The sequence below is a fragment of the Elaeis guineensis genome, chromosome 7 (assembly GCF_000442705.2).
Source record: "Elaeis guineensis isolate ETL-2024a chromosome 7, EG11, whole genome shotgun sequence".
Lineage (NCBI taxonomy): Eukaryota > Viridiplantae > Streptophyta > Magnoliopsida > Arecales > Arecaceae > Elaeis > Elaeis guineensis.
This window is the reverse complement of record NC_025999.2, coordinates 32614345-32636575: the sequence shown is the minus strand read 5'-3', so window position 1 is coordinate 32636575 and position 22231 is coordinate 32614345. Positions and strand designations below refer to the sequence as shown.

At 41.9% G+C, this 22231-nt stretch overlaps 1 protein-coding gene across 3 annotated transcripts; it reads right to left on the bottom strand.

The window, feature by feature from the left end:
• Nucleotides 1-6197: 6197 nt before the first annotated feature.
• Nucleotides 6198-19085, bottom strand: LOC105035073 (protein kinase PINOID 2). 3 transcript variants are annotated; one of them, XM_073260737.1, is made up of 4 exons: nt 18881-19085; nt 15376-17233; nt 6736-7634; nt 6198-6633 (listed from the first exon to the last, which is right to left on the bottom strand). In XM_073260737.1, exons 2-3 carry the CDS (start codon nt 17001-17003, stop codon nt 6779-6781), a joined length of 2484 nt encoding a protein of 827 aa, XP_073116838.1. In that variant the 5' UTR covers nt 17004-17233; nt 18881-19085; the 3' UTR covers nt 6198-6633; nt 6736-6778. The 3 variants fall into 3 exon arrangements, with proteins under 3 accessions (XP_073116838.1, XP_073116839.1, XP_010908772.2); XM_073260738.1 differs by having other exon boundaries at nt 6198-7634; nt 15376-17244; XM_010910470.4 differs by having other exon boundaries at nt 6198-7634.
• Between the last annotated feature and the right edge of the window lie 3146 nt (nt 19086-22231).

Genomic DNA, 22231 nt, shown 5'->3' with positions numbered 1-22231 from the left:
TCTACTCCACTGCAGGAAGACTTCGTCTGGACTCCTACGGGAGCCGGACTCCGTCTTCTACTCCGACTACAGGAAGACTTCGTCCGGACTCCTACAGGAGCCAGATCTCGTCTCCGACTCCAGCCACAGGCAGACTTCGCCCAGACTCCCACGGGAGCCGGGCTCCGTCCTCGACCCCGACTGCGGGAAGGCTTCGCCCGGGCTCCTATGGGAGCCGGGCTCCGCCCACGACTTCGCTTGCAGGTAAACTTCATCCGGACTCCTACGGGAGCCAGACTTTGCCTCTGACTTTAATTGTAGGCAGACTTCGTCCGACTCCTACGGGAGCCGGACTCCGCCTTCTACTCCGACTGCAGGAAGATTCGTCTGGACTCCTACGGAGCAGACTCGCTTCTACTCCGACTGCAGGAAGACTTCGTCCGGACTCCTACAGGAGCCAGATCTCGTCTCCGACTCCAGCCACAGGCAGACTTCGCCTGACTCCCACGGGAGCCGGGCTCCGTCCTCGACCCCGACTGCGGGAAGGCTTCGCCTCCGGGGGCTCCGCCCACGACTTCGCTTGTAGGTAAACTTCGTCCGGACTCCTACGGGAGCCGGACTTCGCCTCTGACTTTAATTGCAGGCAGACTTCGTCCGGACTTCTACGGGAGCCAGACTCTGCCTTCTACTCCGACTGCAGGAAGACTTCGTCTGGACTCCTACGGGAGCCGGACTCCGCCTTCTACTCTGACTGCAGGAAGACTTCATCCAGACTCCTACAGGAGCCAGATCTCGTCTCCGACTCCAGCCACAGGCAGACTTCGCCCGGACTCCCACGGGAGTCGGGCTCCGTCCTCGACCCCGACTGCGGGAAGGCTTCGCCCGGGCTCCTACGGGAGCCGGGCTCCGCCCACGACTTCGCTTGCAGGTAAACTTCGTCCGGACTCCTACGAGAGCCGGACTTCGCCTCTGACTTTAATTGCAGGTAGACTTTGACCGGACTCCTACGGGAGCCTGATCTCGCCAGCTACAGGCAGACTTCGTCCGGACTCCTACAGGAGCCGGACTCCGCCTTCTACTCTGACTGTAGGAAGACTTCGTCTGGACTCCTATGGGAGCCGGACTCCGCCTTCTACTCCGACTGCAGGAAGACTTCGTCCGAACTCCTACGGGAGCCAGATCTCATCTCCGACTCCAGCCACAGGCAGACTTCGCCCGGATTTCCACAGGAGCCGGGCTCCGTCCTCGACCCTGACTGCGGGAAGGCTTCGCCCGGGCTCCTACGGGAGCCGGGCTCCGCCCACGACTTCGCTTGCAGGCAGACTTCGTCCGGACTCTTACGGGAGTCGGACTCCGCCTTCTACTCCGACTGCAGAAAAATTTCGTCTGGACTCCTACGGGAGCCGGACTCCGCCTTCTACTCCGACTGCAGGAAGACTTCGTTCGGACTCCTACGGGAGCCAGATCTCATCTCTGACTCCAGCCACAGGCAGACTTCGCCCGGACTCCCACGGGAGCCGGGCTCCGTCCTCGACCCCGATTGTGGGAAGGCTTCGCCCGGGCTCCTACGGGAGCCGGGCTCCGCCCACAACTTCGCTTGCAGGCAGACTTCGTCCGGACTCTTACGGGAGTCGGACTCCTCCTTCTACTCTGACTGCAGGCAGACTTCGTTCGGACTCCTACGTGAGCCAGACTCCGTCTTCCATTTCGACTACAGGAAGACCTCATCCAAGCTCCTACAGGTGCCGGACTTCGCTACCGACTCCAACCGAACTTCTGCCGGCAAGTCTGGACCCCCTGGTAGGCCACAATAATGGCCACGATTCTGCTCCACTCCCTACGGCAGACCCTACGCAGCTCCATTACTCCCTGGCAGGCCGTACTAACGGCCACGATTCTGCTCCACTCCCTGCGGCAGACCCTACCAGCTCCATTACTCCCTAGCAGGCTGTACTAACGGCCACGATTCTGCTCCACTCCCTGCGGCGGACCCTACGCAGTTCCATTACTCCCTGGCAGGCCGTACTAACGGCCACGATTCTGCTCCACTCCCTGCGGCGGATCCCGTGCGGTTCCACCACTCCCTGGCGAGTCGCGACAACGAACGCCGCTCCACCACCCGCAACTGATTCCACGTGGCGAGCCATGATGACAGCCCCGACTCCACCCCATTACTCTTCATGATAAACTCCTCCTGACCATGGGCAGCCCACTGCCAGACGGTTACAAACATCACTATCGGCCTGTTGCTCCCTCCACCTATAAAAAGGGGACCCCAGATACGTTATTCTATAAGCTCTCATTTTTACCTAGAAATTCTGCTAAAATTTTCGTTCGAGCACTCCATTCTTGTTGAGGCAGAGAACTGACTTGAGCGTCGGAGGGTCTTGTCGGAGCAACCCCACCTCCGGTTTAGACTTCTTTTGCAGGTCCCAACGGCGACCGCGACTCCTGCTTCTCCGACGCAAGCGGATTTTTGCACCAACAATTACATAAAAAGTAAATTTTTGATTCTCAAAATACTTTCAAAACGTACATACAATTATATATCATATACATGAAAAATTTTAGATTTTTCATAAATCAATTTCAAATCTAAATATACCATCATATATCACATATACAAAAAAATCAGATCGTAAAAATTTAATTTCTAATCTATGCATGCTCTCATATATCGCATATATGAATAAAAATTAGATCTAAAATATCTTTTAGATCTGAATATAAATATATACATCTCATGTATAATCTAAAATCAAAATTTTGAAAATAATTTTTAAAATTTTTATGCTACTTTCATACATATGAACCTGACTCTAATACCATTGTTGGATTTTCTATAGATACTAGTGTATGTGAATTTTAAAATTTTTTTAAATCTAAAATACAGTGAAAAAATTAGATTAAAATATTTTTAATCTAAGCATATATTCATCATATAAAAATACCTATGGATCTAGTTCATATGCTGAAATTAATATAAATTAATTTTAGGAATAATAAATAGAAGCCTATAATCAATTCACATATCTGAATCGCTTTTCTTTACTTCAAACTTATCACTATGGTTGAATCCAATTCAATTTCTAGAACTGGGACTTGAACAGGTTCTGAATCAGCAGTATAAACGTCCTGCCTCTACGAGTATCCACGAGGTCGGCCAGAATTGATCCTCTTGACTCCTGTTTGCTTGAACCAAAAGCCTGAATAGGCTTGAACCAAGCCTGGAGAAGCTTTTAATTGTGAACTCTTTTGATCTTTCTTTTTTTATTTTTGAAAAAATCAAGAATCTTTCTTAATCCCTCAATTAATCAAAAAGAACAATAACCAAGAAGTGGTTGTAACTAACTTTCAACAAACTTGAGATGGAAGGGAACAAACCAAGAAGCGAGTTGGCACCAACTATTGACACCACCGCTTTGTTGTCGCCCACCCCTCTTTTGGCTCCAAGGAAGGATGCCTAAAGAGAGAGAAGGCATGGGCTAGAGAGAGGAAGAGGAGAGAAGACATGGGCACAGTAACAAACGGTGGCAAGGAGGGAGAAGTTGATCTTATGGGAGAAGTAAAAGCTAGGATCCTTTATATAGACAACTTAAGGATGTTCTAATCAAATTAGGATCCCTCCTCCTAATCATGTTAGAAGTCTTAGCCATAATATATTTAGACCAAATAAATAGGGTACCATCCATAACTCACTCAAGTCCACACCAAATGCTAGGCATCCCATCATATGGGATCCAATTAAATGCTCAAATCAGCCCACATGGTTTCATAAATTCTCTTTGAAGGGTTCTTAATGAATAAAATCAAAAAACTCTTTCTTGATTTAATCCAAGCCATAACTTAAACATCCAACCATTGAATCTAATTGAATCAAATTCAATCAGGCTCCAATCAAGTGCAGAAATTAGTAAAAATTTATCGTATAAGTAAACCAACCACAAGAGAAATTGGATTCACCTAGGTGCTAGTAAGGTTAACATAAACCCAATAGGAATTCTCTAAATCCGTATTAATTAGTGCTTCATAAGCCCAATTATAATCAATCCAGATCTTCTTCCTTTATCTATGACCCCATAGGTTCAATTCTGTTTGGTAGTAAGATATATCATGATCTCTATCATGGGTATCACTGAAACCCTTTTCAGTGGATCGGAATAGTTTCACTCTAACTCGACAAGGATCATTGATCCAAAATGATCCTATTGAGGTCACACAATCTACCAGTGACATCTAGCAATATGTAGTGATAATCCAGCAAAATCGAAATAGAACCTCTAAGTGCAGTTAATGTATGATACAGTCCCTCTATCGTGAGTCCTGACTAAATGACAGATCATGGATAAATTGTCAAACCTCATCATCAGTCATATGATAAATTCGATCAGCTCAAGTCAAATAGTGATTCCAAATAAAATTTTTTCATCAATCATACTGCTACGGTCATAAACTTGTGGACCCAACTTCTCAAATCTCATAGGATACTCCTCTCTATCAAGATCGATAGATCCCATATAGATGCACACGTTGCTCGCATAGCTCAACCAACTGAAGCCAACATCTACTACAAAAATTCATAATCGAGTTAATATTTATGTGTAGTTAAACTACAGTAGCCTTACTGTGAGCAACTGTGACACTGTAGGTTAAAGGACCAGTCATACTACTACAGCATCGAGATAATCACTGATGATCGAATAGAAATCCATGTGATTTCTTATATGATCATGCTCAGTACTAGTTGTTCTCTAACAACTACCTACACTTTTCACTCAGTGTCTCTATACCATAGATTAGAGACTCATCTATCTTGAAGGAAGCGAACCATGCGCCGGTCTATCTAAAAAGATCACCGTCTCCATGACTATCCTATGATTGAAAGTAATTTAGGAATCGATCATACATACCTCTAATTTTCAATATTTGATAATATATATCGTAACATCAATTCTAAGGACAATTTAAAGATACATAATACTTGAATGGAAAATAAAAATTTGCTCTTTATTGATTAAATTAAGGATGGTCGACAAAGCTTGGAGTAAGGTCAATATGACGAGTAAAACTAATGACTTAAATAGGAGAATTGATAGTGAAATCAAAGGTGATTGATGATGGGACTCCAAAAGAGATAGGGCTCTCTTAAATAGAGCTAGAGGCTAGGATTTTCTAAACCTTTGGGAGCCTCTGTGAGTCCAGCTACTATCAGAGTCAAGGAGGAAGAAAACTCCCGTCAGAAGTGTGTTGCGGCTAGGCATGTGCAGAACATGTGCTCATCTTGGCTAGGGGTTAGATGATTTATCAAGCTCTATATGATCTAATCAAGTCATGCCTTCTACCACTCCCATTACCTATGGTGGAGTCCTCTTATTCTTATCACCTCATTTGCAGCATTGCCGTATGGCCACCATTTAGTCAATCTTTGGATTCCCGATATAGGTAGGGATGTTGTGTAAGCACCTGCACTTTTTACCCAAAAAAAAAATTTATTTTTCGACAACTAATATAAGGATAAACCTATCAAATAAAAAACAAAACTTATTCCCGTAAATTATCTATCAAAACAAACACCATCATAACATCATAACCCCTCAACTTACCCATCCATCCAAATACCCAAGTTTTCTATTCAATGGAATAAATCTTATTCTTCCAAACTTATCCAATATATTTTTTTCCTCCATATTTTATTCTGCAACCAAATACTACCATTAGGTTTCAGCGATCAACAAAGGCCATTATTCTCCTATAATCCTGTGTTTATGGAATACAAGTCCTTGTAGCACCATTACCAGGTCAAAAAATGAAGTAATCGGCTGTTTCACACGACCGTCTTCAGATATTCCCAATTGCATGTACAATATCATATGGTTACATCTACGAAGAATTCGATTTTGCATGAAGGGGTATTGTTTGATGTTAGGCCCCATTTCAAAAATTTTTCCAAGACAAGGCACGCCTTAAAACACACTTGTTAATATGATCTTCAACTCATTGAGAGTACCTTCCCGAACGTATATGAACCGATATTTAAATGCTTGCTTGGTTTGGCTGTAAATCTACCAAAGAGACTTTATGGAAAGCGCCTTTTGATAAAAGATATAAACAAAAGGCTTGGGAAAAACTAGTATTTTCTAAATTATGTTCAGCCTGCAAGCACAAAAAATCCATGCAAAGATAAGGACCAATGAGGAGAGGTGCAGTGGAGGAGAATGGGCGAGACAACCAAATCCTGAGATATTTTAGAATACCAAACGTTCTTTTCTTATTCTTCTATTTTTCTTCTCTGCCGTTAGATTCTACTAATTAGACATTGACCATAGAGCAACATCAAATGGGAGCCCCACACTTACTGTGAAAGATGGAGAAACACAGGCGATAGGACCTTCAGAATTGGTTGACGGAAAAGTAAAAGCCAGCATAGCTTCTATCTGATGACTCTGTCAATCCTCTGCGTAAGAGACATTTGTTACAAGGACGTCTAAAAGCTAAGAGGAAAAATCACAATAAGATTTAGACCACAAGTGGTATTGAACTTCCTTTCTAGCGAAATTGATTAGCCGATATGCTACAGTATTAATCTTTCTATTGCCATCGAGGAAACCGGATTCAGGCTCAGCAATAAGCATTGCTTTCAATTCTTTCTACCGCCTATATTAGAAAAGAAGCTTACTTCAAAGATCATGTACATTTATATAAACAGCTATCAGTTACAACACAACACAGGAAGGTGGTAGGAGAGAAGGCATGCACCTATTAGCTGACCAAGATCTTTCTCCCAGCAGCAGAAATTGTGCTAAAATAGCTCAAACTCAATATCCTCTCCATTAGTACTGAAATTAAGACATCTACCTTCCTTTTTGCTGCCCATCTCCAATGAAGTGCCAGGAAAATAGCATCTTGGTGTCTCAGGAGGTGTTGCACAACGGATCAGTGCCCAATTTATCCCCTGAAAGAACAGGTGCTGCTTGATCTCTGCTGCCCCCTTGATGGATCCAAGCCTGTTTTCTGGCTCCTTTATCAGCAACCCCCTTATCAAGTCCCTTGCGTGAGAACTAACAGCTGGGCTATTAGGGAACTTTAGGCTTTGATTGGCCACATTAACCAACGTTTCTTCGTTACCTGATCCCTTGAAGGGTGTCCTCCCAAAGAGCAATTCATATAGAAATATCCCAAAAGTCCACCAATCCACAGAACTCCCATGTCCATCTCCTCTAATTATCTCAGGAGCCAGGTACTCATGAGTCCCAACAAATGAGTTGGAACGTGCGTCAGTGGGCTCCACGACAAGCTGAGGAATTGGACTAACTCGGTCAGCCATATCAGATTTCAGCTTCTGGGTTTTCTTCATATTGGGGGATACCAAACGAGGTGTGAAGCATGATGCTTGAACCCAGGATGGCTGAAGGCAGAGTGGTTCGGCGCAGCTGGATTCAGCACGAGGTCCTGATTGCTTCTTCATGGGTTCAAATGCTCCCGATGAAGATCTGAGAAGCATGGGGCTCACTGAGCACCTGAGGGACAGGTCAAAATCTGAGAGCATAATGTGGCCATCTTCTCGAACTAGAATGTTTTCTGGTTTGAGATCTCGATACACCACCCCTAGCATGTGCAGGTATTCAAGAGCAAGCAGTACTTCTGCTGCATAAAACCTACAGAAATGATAGAAAAACCATTATTCTGTACCATGAACAGCACAAACTTGAGTAACCAAATGCAATAGAAGCAGACACGTATTCATAGTTAAAATGTAAAGATCTGCGCTGAAATACTGCACCAAAACAGATGCTGAGGTCTTTCCTATTTTTCACCCACAGCCACCACCAGAGAGGTATCCGAACTGATGTAGGTTTCCAGGTCAGGTAAGTCCAGTTTTTCATGACTGTTTAAAGTATTCAACAAAACCACAAATTAACTAAAGACATTGCTTACCACTCAATTAATGATTAGGCTTTGGTTTTCAATGTCTTTTCTATTCATGCTATTTTTTATGAATATTAAATCATATCCCTTAAATTAAAGAGGTGCAACAATGACATTTATCATGTTAACTGCTTCATCAGGTAACAAGGGGAAAAAGACAAGAAATGGTAAGAAACAGATCAGCAACTGAGTGCCTTTTACAGGATACAGGTTCCATTGCCCACGTTTATTAGAAAACCATAAGCCATTTTGGATTCATCCAGGCATATTTTGAGGCAACTGGGAGCATCCAAAACTGCAAGAGGTCTTTAGCTTACCCAAGTCTCTTGTTAAAGTAAAAGATGTGCTGGAACAATTAAATATGGCAGAAGACACAATGCTCATCGGCCATGATTTCTGTCCCCTAAATGCTTTGTTTTAAGTAGTAGAAAGATATAAAAAATAGAGTTTACATCAGTTTACTCAATAAATATTGCTGGCAAGGATCGCCAACTCGGAACCAGACCCTATGCCGGCTGGCTGACGGTATGAGTTGGTACACCCTTGTATCGGGCCCGAACCGAAAGTGAGAGGAAAAGAAAAAGAGGGTGGGGGGGGGGCAGAAAGAGGAAGGGAATGAAAGGAAGGCCAGCAAAGACACTTGCAGTGGCCACTGGAGGAATGTGGAGACCGCTGGAGGGCCGCCAAGGCCTCCCGAACTCCGCAATCCTCCATGAAAGAAAATGAGAAGAGAGAGAGAGGGGAAGCGAGTGGAGAGGATGGAGGGAAAAGAAGCAAGGAAGCCACTAGACGGTCCAAAACACCCTCGCAGCTATTGTGGGTTCGAAACAGGGGGTTCTGTTGGGCCTCATGTGGTGCTCCCAAGGCTCAGGGGACCAAGACTAAGGCCAAGGTCCAAAGTCCATAAAGTACTCATGAGGTTTCTAAGACTAGTTTGGATCCTAGGACAGCCTTTCGGATCTTAAGATTCAGGAGACTTGAGCCTCAAGGGGCTAAATTGTTTTGGGCTAGATTTGAGTCCTAGGTAGATGAGATTTGTTCAAATCATGGGTGTACATAAGTTTGGGTCAGTACAAATCTCATATCAAGTTAGTCAAGAGAGTTTTGTGGTTGGGTCACATTGACCTTGTATAAATACCTTTGTATTTAGGGTTTGTAAGAAGGGGTTCAATTAATCAAATTATTTTCTCCCAAAATTCTCTCTCTTCCTTCCTTTCCCCCTCTCTCTGGTCTTCTCCATGCCCTAGAACCAAGAAACCTAGGGTTTCTTAGCCGCCAACCCAAAAAGGAAAGAAAGGAACCAGCGCTGCCTCTTTTGCACGCCCATATTTTGAGCGCCCCCTCTTAGCCGCCCAAGAGGAGTTTCAGGTCCTAATTTTTTTGGTTTTGGAGGTTTCATCAAGTGTGCTTCTAGATCCCAAAAAGTGAATTTCAGATCTAGTGGAGAAGGGGTTCAAATCGAAGAAAAAAATCCTGCCGACAGGATTTACAAGGCTGCTGCAACTAGAAAGGCTGTTCTTCTTCAACGTGTTTCATCCCCTTCCAGGGAGTTTTCTTCATTGATCTCCTGGTGGGAAATACTCCACACACCTGAGAATGTGGCACAACAAGTGGTATTAGAGCCCGTATTGCATGGAGGGAGAACGAGATGCCAAAAAGTGAAGATCTTCAAAAACTGAAATTTCAGCAAGATCCCTGTCAAAATATTTCTCAAATCCCTTGGAGTTTTCTATTGTGATTTGGTTTGGATCCAACCATGGCAAGCAACATGAAGATCGATTTTGAGAAGTTTGATGGGAAAGAAAACTTTTCTATGTGGAAAGTTAGGATTGAAGATCTCTTGGTTCAGATAGATCTAGATCAGGCGTTGGAGGAGAAGCCTGAAGAGATATCGGATCGTCAATGGATGTCTCTGGAGAAAAAGACTTGTTCGGTGATTAGAGGATGTTTCGTGGATGCGGCTCTCTATTCGGTGTTAGAGGAGAAGACCCAAAGGGTTTATAGTCGAAGTTGTACACCATGTATATAGGAAAAAACATGTGCAACAAGCTGATGTTGAAAAAGAGACTGTACAGCCTTCGGATGCAGGAAGGCAGAGATGTCTTGGGTCATATCTACAGGTTCAACCAGATGTGCAACGAGTTGCTGAACGTCGGGATGAAAATCGAGGAGGAAGATAGATCTCTATTATTGCGATGCTTGCTGCCCCCTTCCTATGATCCAATGGTGACGACGCTGTTGTATGGCAAGGAGACTCTGGAGTATGAAGACATGGTCTTGGTGCTGCGCTCCAATGAACAGTGGAAAAAGATGACCAAGGATGGAGCTCCCCAGGAGGGCTTGGCCCTGGGGGAGTGGTTAGAAAGAGGAAAAGAAAGGGACAAGTCAAGAGGACGATCAAAGTCCCGGAAGAGTAGAAGCAAGAAAGAGGCTCGGTGCTACAAGTGCAATGAGATCGGACACTTCAAGCGAGATTGCCCACAGTGGAAGAGCAAGAAGGAAGACAAAGGAGGATCTGATGCGCTGAGTACGGTGTCTGATCAGGAGGTGGAGGATGACCTTTTGGTGGTATCTGATGGTCACAGGCGATACACAGATGTATGGACCCTAGATTCAGCCTGTTCACATCACTACACCCCAAGCCGGTCTTGGTTTGTGACATACACCAAGATTGATGATGGGACCGTGACACTCAGAGATGATCACTCATGCAAAGTTGCTGGTATAGATAGCATTCGGATGAGGATGTTTGATAGGATGGTGCAGACTCTCACAAATGTGAAGCACATCCCAGAATTGAAGAAGAATCTGGTGTCACTGGACTATTTGGAATGGAGCGGCTTCAGCTTCAGCAGTCGTGCCAGAAGTGGAGTCTTGAACATTTCAAATAAAGCCATGGTAGTGATGAGAGATAGAAGGATGGAGAATAACATCTATAGGTTGGAAGGATCTGTGATGATTGAAGAATCTTATGCAGCAGCTGCAGTACAGGATCAGCAGGGGACTCATCGGTTGTGGCACTACCGCCTAGGCCACATAGGTGATCATGGGATGAAGAAGCTGAGCAAGCATGGTCTGATTCCAGATCTGGATGGAGGTATTTCAGAGGTATGTGAGCCATGCCAGATGGAAAAGCAGAGGAAAGTACAGTTTGCCAGCAGTTCAGCCCGCAGTGCAGCCCCACTGAAACTAATCCACACTGATATGTGGGGACTGGCCCCGGTTTTAGCAAGAAATGGAGTGAGATGCTTCTTGACCTTTATAGATGATTTCTCGAGGAAAGTATGGATCTATTTCATGAAGGAGAAATCAGAAGTCTTCACCAAATTCAAGATGTGGAAAACTAAGGTGGAGGAGACAGGTCGGGGCTTGAAGTATGGTCCGACAATGGTGGAGAGTACACCAGCAAACAATTCTATATTTTTTGTGAGTGTGGCATCAAAAGACACTTCTCGATGAGAGGGATTCCTCAGCAAAATGGGATGGCCGAGAAGATCAACAGAATCCTTTTGGAAAAAGCACGATGCATGAGGCTGCAGACAGAACTTCCTAAGACATTCTGGGTTGATACAGTGGATGCAGTCTGCTATTTGGTGAATCAATCACCTCACACAAGATTAGATGGTGGTATTCCAGAGAAGAAATGATCTGGAAGAAGGATTGGGCTGAGCCATCAAGGTGATTGGGTGCACAGCATATGTGCACATCAGTGCTGGTTAGCGGATCAAGTTGGATGCCAGGTCACGAAAGATGGTATTCTTAGGGTATCCACGAGGAATTAAGGGATACCGACTATGGGATCCCTTGGAGAAGAAGGTCGTCATCAGTAGGGATGTCACCTTCAATGAAAATTCAGTTCTCCAAAGGTGAGATGGCATGGAGGAGCAGCAGAAGCAGTAGGAGGTCCAGCAAGGCAACGCTGGACAAATTACATCCTATTCTCTTTTGCCTCTTGCAGGTGCATCAAGAGGACTTGGTATTTAGGTGGAACACTCTTCAGATGTATCTCCATAGGTGGAGAGAGCTCGAACGAGTGATAGAAGCCAAGAGGTCCAGCAGGAGCAAGCTGGACGTAGGATGGACATCGGGGTTGCACTGCACAAGCCCAAAAGGAACGTCGGGCAACCGGAACGATATGGCTTCAAAGAGACATCATATGCCCTGATGACAGCGAATGAGGACCCCTACACCTACGAGGAGGCCATGGAGTGCCAAGACAAAGAGAGGTGGATCCAAGCAATGTTCGAGGAAATGCCGTCTCTCCACAAGAACGAGACGTGACGATTGGTGCAGTTGCCACAAGGGAAGAAATCCATTGATTGCAAATGAGTTTACCAATGCAAGGATGGGCTTTCGGAGCAGGCAGATATCAGGTACAAAATGAAGCTAGTGGCCAAAGGATACTCTCAGAAGGAAGGCATCGACTTCAGCGAGATTTTCTCTCTTGTCGTCAGACATACTTCCATCAGGATGTTGCTGAGCATCGTAGCAGCTCAGGACTTGAAGCTGGAGCAGATGGATGTCAAGATGGCATTCCTCCATGAGCATCTGGAGGAGAGCATCTATATAGAGCAACCACCGGGGTTCCAAGAGTCAGGAGCAGAAGAGAAGGTTTGTTTGCTGCAGAAATCACTGTACGGGTTGAAGCAATCGCCAAAACAATGATACAAGCGATTTGATTCCTATGTAAGGAGCATCGGACTTTCCATGTGCGAGTATGACTCTTGTGTTTATGTTCGATCTTTAGAGGATGGATCTAGAGTGTTTCTACTTTTGTATGTGGATGACATGCTTATAGCATGCAAGAGTAGGAAGGTTGTGTAGGAACTGAAGATAGCCTTGTCTCGAGAGTTCGAAATGAAAGATTTGGAGCCTGCGAGGAAGATCTTAAGTATGAAAATTTTCAGAGATCGAGACAAGAAGATGCTGCATTTATCTCAAGGAGGCTACATCAAGAAGATCTTGGAGAGGTTCAGGATGAAGAAAGTAAAACCGACGAAGCTGCCACTTGCCGGACACTTCAGACTCTCGAAGACGATGTCGCCACAGACTGAGGTGGAGGCTCAGAAGATGGAGAGAGTACTGTATGCCTCTGGTGTAAGAAGCCTTATGTACGCCATGGTGTGTTGTAAGCCAAATATCGCCCACGCAGTGAGCCAGATCAGTAGATTCATGGCGCAGCCTGACAGAGAGCACTGACGAGCACTGAAGGAGATCTTCAGGTACTTAGCAAGTACTGTTGGAGTTGACATCTACTACAGACAGCGAAGAGGTGCTGAGGGACTCTCCAACACGTCCAAAGAGGCTTGGGGGCTAATAGGAGGGTTCATGGATGTTGATTTTGATAGAGATGTGGACACTCGATGATTGACGATAGATTTTGTACTCAGCCTGTTTGGAAGTCCAGTTTTATGGAGATCATGCTTGCAGCCCATCATAGCCTTATCGACCACTGAGACGGAGTATATTGGCGTTACGGAGGCAGCAAAGGAGGCCCTATGGATGAAGAGTTTGGCGTTGGAGATGGACCTTGCACAGGAGGCCGTCAGAGTGCACTGTGACAATCAAAGTACACTGTTACTTACACAGAACTCTGCCTACTATGCAAGGACGAAGCACATCGATATTAAATATCACCGGATCAGAGAGCTTGTGGAAGAAGGTGAGGTGGAGCTGGTGAAAATCCACACCAAGGAGAATCCAGCAGATGCACTGACGAAGGTTCTTCCACGGGATAGCTTTCGAAGATGTATGACACTAATGTACTTGATGGACAGAATGGAGTTGGCTGAGGCCTTGGGACACCAAGGTGGAGATTGTTGGGCCTCATGTGGTGCTCCCAAAGCTCAGAAAATCAAGGCTAAAGCCAAGGTCCAAAGTCCATGAGGTGCTCATAAGGTTTCTAGGACTAGTTTGGGTCCTAAGATGAAAGACTGTCAACCTTTCAGATCTTGAGATTCAAAAGACTTGAGCCTCAAGGGGCTAACTTGTTTTGGACTAGATTTGAGTCCTAGGTAGATGAGATTTGTTCAAATCATGGGTGTACATGAATTTGAGTTAGCACAAATCTCATATCAAGTTAGCCAAGGGAGTTTTGTGGTTAGATCATATTGACCTTGTATAAATACCTTTGTATTTAGGGTTTGTAAGAAGAGGTTCAATCAATCAAATCATTTTCTCCCAGAATTCTCTCTCTCTTCCTTCCTTTCCCCCTCTCTCTCTGGTCTTCTCCACGCCCTAGAACCAAAAAACCTGAGATTTCTTGACCGCCAACCCAAAAAAGAAAGAAAGAAACCAGCGCTGCCTCTTTTGCACGCCCCTATTTTGCGCGCCCCCTCTTGGCCACCCAAAAAGAGTTTCAGATCCTAATTTTTTAATTTTGGAGGCTTCATCAAGTGTGCTTCCAGATCCCAAAAGATGGATTTCAGATCTGATGAAGAAAGGGTTCAAATTGAAGAAAAAAATCCTACCAACAGGATTTACAAAGCTACTGCAACCAGAAAGACTGTTCTTCTTCAATGTGTTTCATCCCCTTCCAGGGAGTTTTCTTCATTGATCTCCTAGTGGAAGGTACTCCACACACTTGGAAACATAGCACAACAGGTTCGCCTCTATTCATCGGATTTTTCAAAAAAATCTGATGAAACAGAGGTGAAGCCCCTGTTTCGAATAGCAGCGGCTGTAGAGGTATTTTGGGCCGACTGGTGGCCATCCGACAGCCTCCCCACCACCTTCCCCTCCATTCTCCTCTCTCTCTCTCTTTCTCTCTTTCTCTTCTCGCATCTTGTGGAGGACTAAGAGAACCAAAGGCTTGATGACCCTTTAATGGCCTCAACGGGGCCACTGCCGGCCTTCCCCTCCCCTTCCCTCTCTCTCTTCCTCTCTTTCCTTCTCCCTAGCTCTGTTTTCGCCGGCGTTCCAAATTGGACATCCGAACTGCATCGGTTAGCTGCCGGTACGGTTCAGCATGCCCAAACCAGAGTTTAGCAAACCCTAATTGCTGGTTTCTTAGCATTGGATTTAGTTTGTAAAATAACAGCCTGAATATAGCACAATCACAAGGATACATATAGAATAGGCTCCACATTCTGCTAAGAAAATGCTAAAAAATGTGCTGAACTCATCAACTCAAGCATGATAACTTTATCAATGCTTAAACAGAAACAAAAGCCATTCAAATTTCATTAGAATACTAAAAATTCTAGACAAAGGTTCAAAAGAGTTGAATTGCTGATCTAAGTAATCTCTGAAATATTTCTTTTCATAAAGAAAAGACAAGTATCAAGGAGCAGAAGAACCTGACCCTGCTTTTAAGTTTCTCAATGCAATTAATATTTCAAAAATATGTCCTATTCTTCACACTATAAGTCTTTGGACCAATAATTTGATTGTTAAAATTGGGTTCGTGCCAACTCTGAATGAAATTTTTAAATGTAGATTTTCATGGATTATTGTAAATCTGAAAACTACCTAACTGCTGATTCTGGAAAACTTTTGCCAGGTTGCTTCTGCCGGAGAACATGCAAATCACCATCTGGACAGTACTCCATTACCAAACACGAGAGATTGTCTGTTGTAAAATGGGTGTAGAGTGTTGGAAGAAACGGATGATCCAGCATCTGCAGAATCTCTCTTTCAGTTTGTGCCCTCAACATCTTCTTTCTACTCACCAAGAAATCAACATCCATGACTTTCATGGCAAATAAGCATCCTGTGCCATTTAGCTCAGCAAGATAAACGGTTCCAATATCTCCAGAACCAAGTCTTTTGAGAAGTTCAAAGTTCTTTAATCCAATGCTTCCTTGTTGCACCAGGACATGGCGGATCGCTTCCCATCTCACATCCATAGACATGTGTGGCCTATTGCAATGACTGCTAGAGCTACTCTGACTGCTTCCATCACTGATGATTGTGCTGCTGCCGTAATCGCCTACACTACTCTTTGAGCTTTGGGAAAGCTGTCCCTTCCCTCTTGATTTTGAACTTCCACTCTTTGAGCATTGGGAAAGTTGTCCCTTTTCTTCTGATTTTGAACTTTCAGTCATCTTTATTCTGACACTTTTAGAACCACTAGAGCTTGCTAGACTAAAATTAGCACTTCTACCGCTGTCTTTGTTTTGGTTCCTGAACATGACATCAGGACTCATTCTGCAAGACGTAGGAGACATATACTCATTCTTGCAACTCATTTTAGGTTTAGGAGTAATTGAACCAACTTTATCAACTTCAGTAGATCTACTAAAGCACCCAGGAGAAGATACTGGTTCCTGTTTTCCTTGCCTTCTAGAGCATCTGTTGTCTCTAAATAATGGCTTGATCAGGCGAGGACTCAAGATATGCTTGCTTGATTCAGCAAAAGTCCGATGACCAGATATGGGGGTTTCAACATTTATTCCTTTCATTCTTGACTTCACAGTAAATGATGAATCATTTTCAGCTTTAGCTGATCCAGGAGACATCACATCCTTGATTCTGGTCATCTCTAGCTTTGGTTTCAAAGTTGCATTATGTGATGAAGAAACCACCTTTTTAGAAGATAGATCCACATTGCACCGTTTAGTAGCATTTTTAGATGAGTTTGTGGCATTTTTCACAGGCATGAGGGATGTTTCCACCAAATTTGGTTTCTTAACTACCTGTGAAAGACCAGGCTTGCTAGTTTCAATTACCACTGATGCATATAACCTTTGAATTTTTCCAGCTTCAGAGACACTGGATAAGCCTAGTAGCTTTGATGACCTCTTTAGAGCAGCCATCTCTGATGCTTGAGAGATGCATAGCTTTCTTAGTGCCTGCTTCAGGGTTACAGAATCAGAAGTTCCAATTCCTGATGCTTGAGATAAGCCAACTTTCTTCTGCAGCAAGTCCACACCCTTGGGATGAGAAGATTTAAAAACCCTAGGAGTGGTTCTGAGATCAATTGCCTCAATAAATCGGTCGATGTTGTCTTCAACAGGACAAACATGAGACTTTCTATCCCTTTCACCTACTTTCAACTTAATACGTAATAGATTTGGTTGATTAAAATGATGAACCAGGTCAAATTCATCTTTCAATTCAACAATCTCAGAAGTACCAGCATCTGAGCCCATTTCCATGATTAATAGCTATCAAGCTCAATTAACTTCACAGCAGAACTAACCCATCTCTGGGGAAGCAATTTGAGAACATTGAAGCACTAAAGTGTAAAAGAAAATGCATTTTCGTCTGTATCTTCAAGCTCATTGATTCCAAGATTTGAAAGGTCTTTGCATAATTAATTCTGCCCAGATCAACAGCCAAACCTCACACAATCACCAAATTACCTTATCTTACACAATTCGATAACCTGCATTAAAACTTTACAGATAATCAGATTGGGGGAAAGATGTAAATGCAAGATGTATATGATTCAATGAATCATCCTGAAAATGATTCAATTGTAATGTTCCACAAAGCAGCTCCTAACTGAAAAGTTGATATTCTTGTAACAGTTACAAGCTCACAGGGAATCACCTAGATCTCCAATACTCGAACACATATCAACTCATGACTAGGTAATCTATGTTTTTGAAAAGTACATCGAATCAAACTCACAACTGAAGAGTTACATGCTTTCTGGTCAACCAACTACCTTATTAGTACTATAAAATTAAAAAGGTAGTTGCTTGTAATGAATGAATGAATGACTCTAAATTTTCTCGCATTCTGAAACAAACAATGTATATACCCCTGCTCTTCAAAGAAATGAATTGATTCTAAATCTCAACTTGAGATATAAAAATGGGCAGTGTATAACTGCCCATGCTAGATACCACTATGATGCAAAGTCTCATCCATCTACATTAATTTACAACATGGAGTCAATAATTACTTCACAGAAAATATATGTACTTTTGAAGCATCTAAAAGCGTACCCAAAAGTCTAGCAACTCAGCATAAAACCTAGATGGTGAGACATGAAAAAAGCTAAAAATTTTGATCAACCAGGATTTCTTGAAGTTTGAAGCGGGAACAAGTGTTCCTCAAATTCTAAGAGCTATCCTAGCACCTCTGAAGTCAAGTCAACTCACCAATTGGAAATGACCAAACCAAACTTCTAGACATTTGAGATATTAACAGCTAAGATTACAAAATTTTGGTCTTAGTTGAAGATAGAATCAAATAGTTGGACTTGAAGTGAATGCATTTCTGGACTAACTCATGATACCGCTGCACTTTAAAACATTATAGATAGCAAATGCTCGGGACTACTACAGTCAAGAGGCATTTGGTTCGTAACCGGAATCAAAATGAGAATGGGAATGGGAATGGCTTAGAATCGGAATGGCCAAATCCCCCCGAAGCGTTTGGTCGTGACCAGAATCGAAATCGAAATTGAAATGAAAAATTGAATCCATAGAGGAGAGTAGGGATTGATTTCTATATAGATTGACCCATTCCCATTCTATCCTGGAATCGAAATCGGAATGGGACTTCTTCCAACCAAACGGTTGGAATGGGAGTCACCCATTCCGATTCCGATTCCAAACCCCTACTCTCCCCAACCAAACACCCCCTAGTGTATATTTGCACTCCACAAATTCATCCAATATAAAGATAATGCAGCTGATACTGAAAAGAAAGATTTTCTTCTGCAAATGCAATTAAGTATGATGGTGTGAGCAGCTCATTGATTTATTACAAACAACACAACTGGTTAAAATTGCAGACTCTTGATTTAGAATTTCTAAAACAAAAAAAAAAAAAAAAAATCAAGGAGATACTATCAGGATTAAGTTTTTTTTTAAAGAGAGAGAGAGTGGGGTGAAAACTGTGAAGAAGGGCACGAGAATTGAAATCATCCTCTGCACTAAATACGATAAAGTAACATTCTTTTCATCAATCTATACAGCAAAAGCAATGCTCAAATAGAAGGTTAATAAAATATGGATAAGAACAGCATGGAACTAAGACAAGTCTAGCATAGATGTCAGCATTTGGAAGACTGAAGAACCTTAAGCGAGGGTTGAAAGGGGGCTCGCCGCTACCAACACCGAATCGGATCTGAAGACCGGTTGGAAGAACAGCCAGAGATGGGAGAAGCGAGAAATTATTAGGGTTAGGGTTGGGTCGGGAGGTGGAGTGGAGGAGGCGGTGGAGGAATGCAGCTCACGGGTAGTGGCGTGGGTTCCGCCGAATAAACCAAAAAATTGGAGGAAAAAAAGTAGAAACAAAGAGTGAAATAAATTAAAAAAAGGCAAAAGAAACAAAGAGAGGTGGATCGATCCGGTGGATCCACGTCAGTTTCCGTGCAATCACAGGAGAGTGAAACAGGGTAAAATGGTCGCTGATTCCTAAAAGTTACGTCATGTGACACCGTCTCAATCATCATTATTATTATTTTTAAAAATAAAATTATTATTATCATTATTTTTATTTTTTTATTATAAATATTTTATTTTATTATTGTATCCGTTATTATTGTCTTGATGTTATTTATTATTATTTAGCGGTTCACAGGCCCCGCGGTTCCGTTGGAACGATACATGCTAATTGGTGGCCGAGTCAGATTCGGATAACCCATGATCAATATTAGCACGAGAAATTCTTTATGCACGGTGCAGAACGTAGATGATTGATTCATACACAAAATTATAATATAATATATAATATATATATATATATATATATATATATATATATATATATATATATATATATATATGAGTCAATCATCATGAATAATACGTATAATTTTGCATCATTTACGATGTACAAAAAATTTCTCAATTAGGGCAATCCAATTTTTGAGCCTACTTTTCAGGCCCAAGCCCAATAGCTTCAGATCAATCTCAAATATTGAAAAATTTTTTATACATCGTATACAGTATAGAAAAAATAAACTGCTCCATCTAATAGAGCTATATAGTCATCAACTCACCATTTTTTAATATATATTTTAATACTTGTAATTTTTTTTTATTTAAAATTTTGAATAATAAAAATACTCTTTCTTTCTTAAAAAATTATAACATCTTACGGTGATATTATGATATCCTATAGTGAAATTATAACTTTTTACATAGAATATCATAATTTTTTCATAGAATTTATGAAAGGGAAAGATTTTTTTCATTGAAAAATTTATAAAAATTTTAAATGATCAAAATATCCCTACCAAAATTATGATATTCTTGTTAGATGTATGCCCTATAAGCCAATTATTGGCTGACACATTTTGTAATTTTAAAATAAAATTTATATTTATAAAATATTTATTATTAATAAAAGATAATTTTTTATTTTTAATCATATTTTATATGTCTATAATTTATCCTAAAAATTAACAGATGATTTTGTATATTCTCAAGATGTTAAGAATTTGAGATATACATTATTAATGATTGATTTTTGAATACTTCCGATCGTAAGATTATCATAGAGGATAGTAATCGATCCACTTAGATCGATATATAGATCACCTTCCTTCCGGACAGATAAGTCTCGAATCTGTAGTATGGAGACACTGAGGTGAAGTGCAAGTGGCTGTTAGAGAATAACTTGTACTAAGTGTGACCAACATAAGAAACAACTTGAATGACTACTCACTCATCGGTGGTCTTTCGATGCTGCAGTAGTGTGAGTGGTCCTTTGATCTGTAGTGTATTGGCTATTCGTAGTGAAGCTATTAGGTTTGACTACACTTAAACTTGGACCCTTAGCTATTTGGGTCCTTGCAGTTTATGTTAACTTCAGTAGATTCATGTTCACTGTTAGAAATATGATGTATCTAAATAGAATCTATCGATCTTGGTAGAAAAGGAGTAGTCCTATGTGATTTGCAAGACTGAGTTTAGAAAGTTTTGGCTGAAGCATATGTGAATATTGAAAAAAAAAATTCATAGGATTCACAAGTGAACTCGAGTCGAGCCAATCTGATATATGACTGATGTTGGATTTGATGATTTTTCATGATCTTCATCAAGTCAAAACTCATGATAGAAGAACTGAATCACACAATAACTGCACCTAGGGGTTCAATATTTTCATTCAATTATGTTGCCACTGCATACTGCTAGGTATCACTGGTGAATTATGAAACTCATCGAACATCATCTTGATAATCGATGATATTTGAAGGACAGAGTTGGAATTATTCCAATCCATTGAAAGAAGTTTCGATAATATTATGATGGAGATCACGGTATATCTTACTATCAGATAAAATAGAACCTATGAGGTCACATATAAAAGAGGTTCTTATCTAATCAGATAGTTGATCAATGATTATGAATCATAGAAGGGTATAATCGTTGATGTGATTGATGATTAACCTTATACAAAAGTTACAATAAAATAATTAATAAGAGTTAGTAAATTATAGAAAGATTAATTAGCAATCATATTACTAATTGGTTCAATTTGATAGAGCAATGAGATTCGGATCAAGTCTAATTGAATTGGATTCAGTTTGATTTGGATTGGGTTTGGCTTGATTGAGTTATGAGATAACTCAATTGCAAGGAATTCGATTTCTGATTTGATCAGGATATGAGTTCAGTTAAATTCTAATTGGATTAGGATCTGATTTGATATCTAATTTGATTAGATTCATTCGTCTATTTGGGTCTAACTAAATGAGATTTGGTTTAGACCAAAATTGGATGAACCCTGAGTCTAAATTGGATTGGACTCATCCCATGCGCCAACTACCCAAGTCCCCACCCCAACTCCTCATGCAAATCTGATTTTGGCACGAGGATTTGTATGCTAAAATGAGTGTTGTCACCCACTCCTTTCTCTCCTCTTGGATAAGGATAAGGTTGGTTTTATATTTGAATTCAAACTTGATTTGAATTCAAGTTTGAAACCTAATCTTTATCAGTATGAGAATTTATTCTCATCCAAACCACCTTGGACACAGACCATAAAGAGTTCTCTCTTTGGCACTGAAATATAGAGAGGATTATCATGAAATATGAGATATCCCATCATGTTTTTGAAAGAGAAAATAGGGTTTGGCATGTACAAGGGTTGGGCGACTCCATATTGTCGAGAAGAAAGTCTTTGGGTTCTAGGACTTTAGTCTACGCATGGGTTTTGGGAGAGAGAGAGCATTCTCGAGAGTCTTCCTCTACCTCCTCTCCCTCCAAGTCCTTCTTTATCTCCTGGAAGAGTCTGAGAGATTTGAAGAAGGAGCTAGATCAGCCATCAAGAGAAGATCTCTGCAAAAGAGCTAGCACCTCAGTGAGATCGCCATACCTCTAGTCGGATCAGAGTTTCGTATGGATATTTGTGGAGGTCGGATATGTGTGTGACTTAAAAAATCTTCAAATCTATGATCATCAACTATGGTGTATTTCGA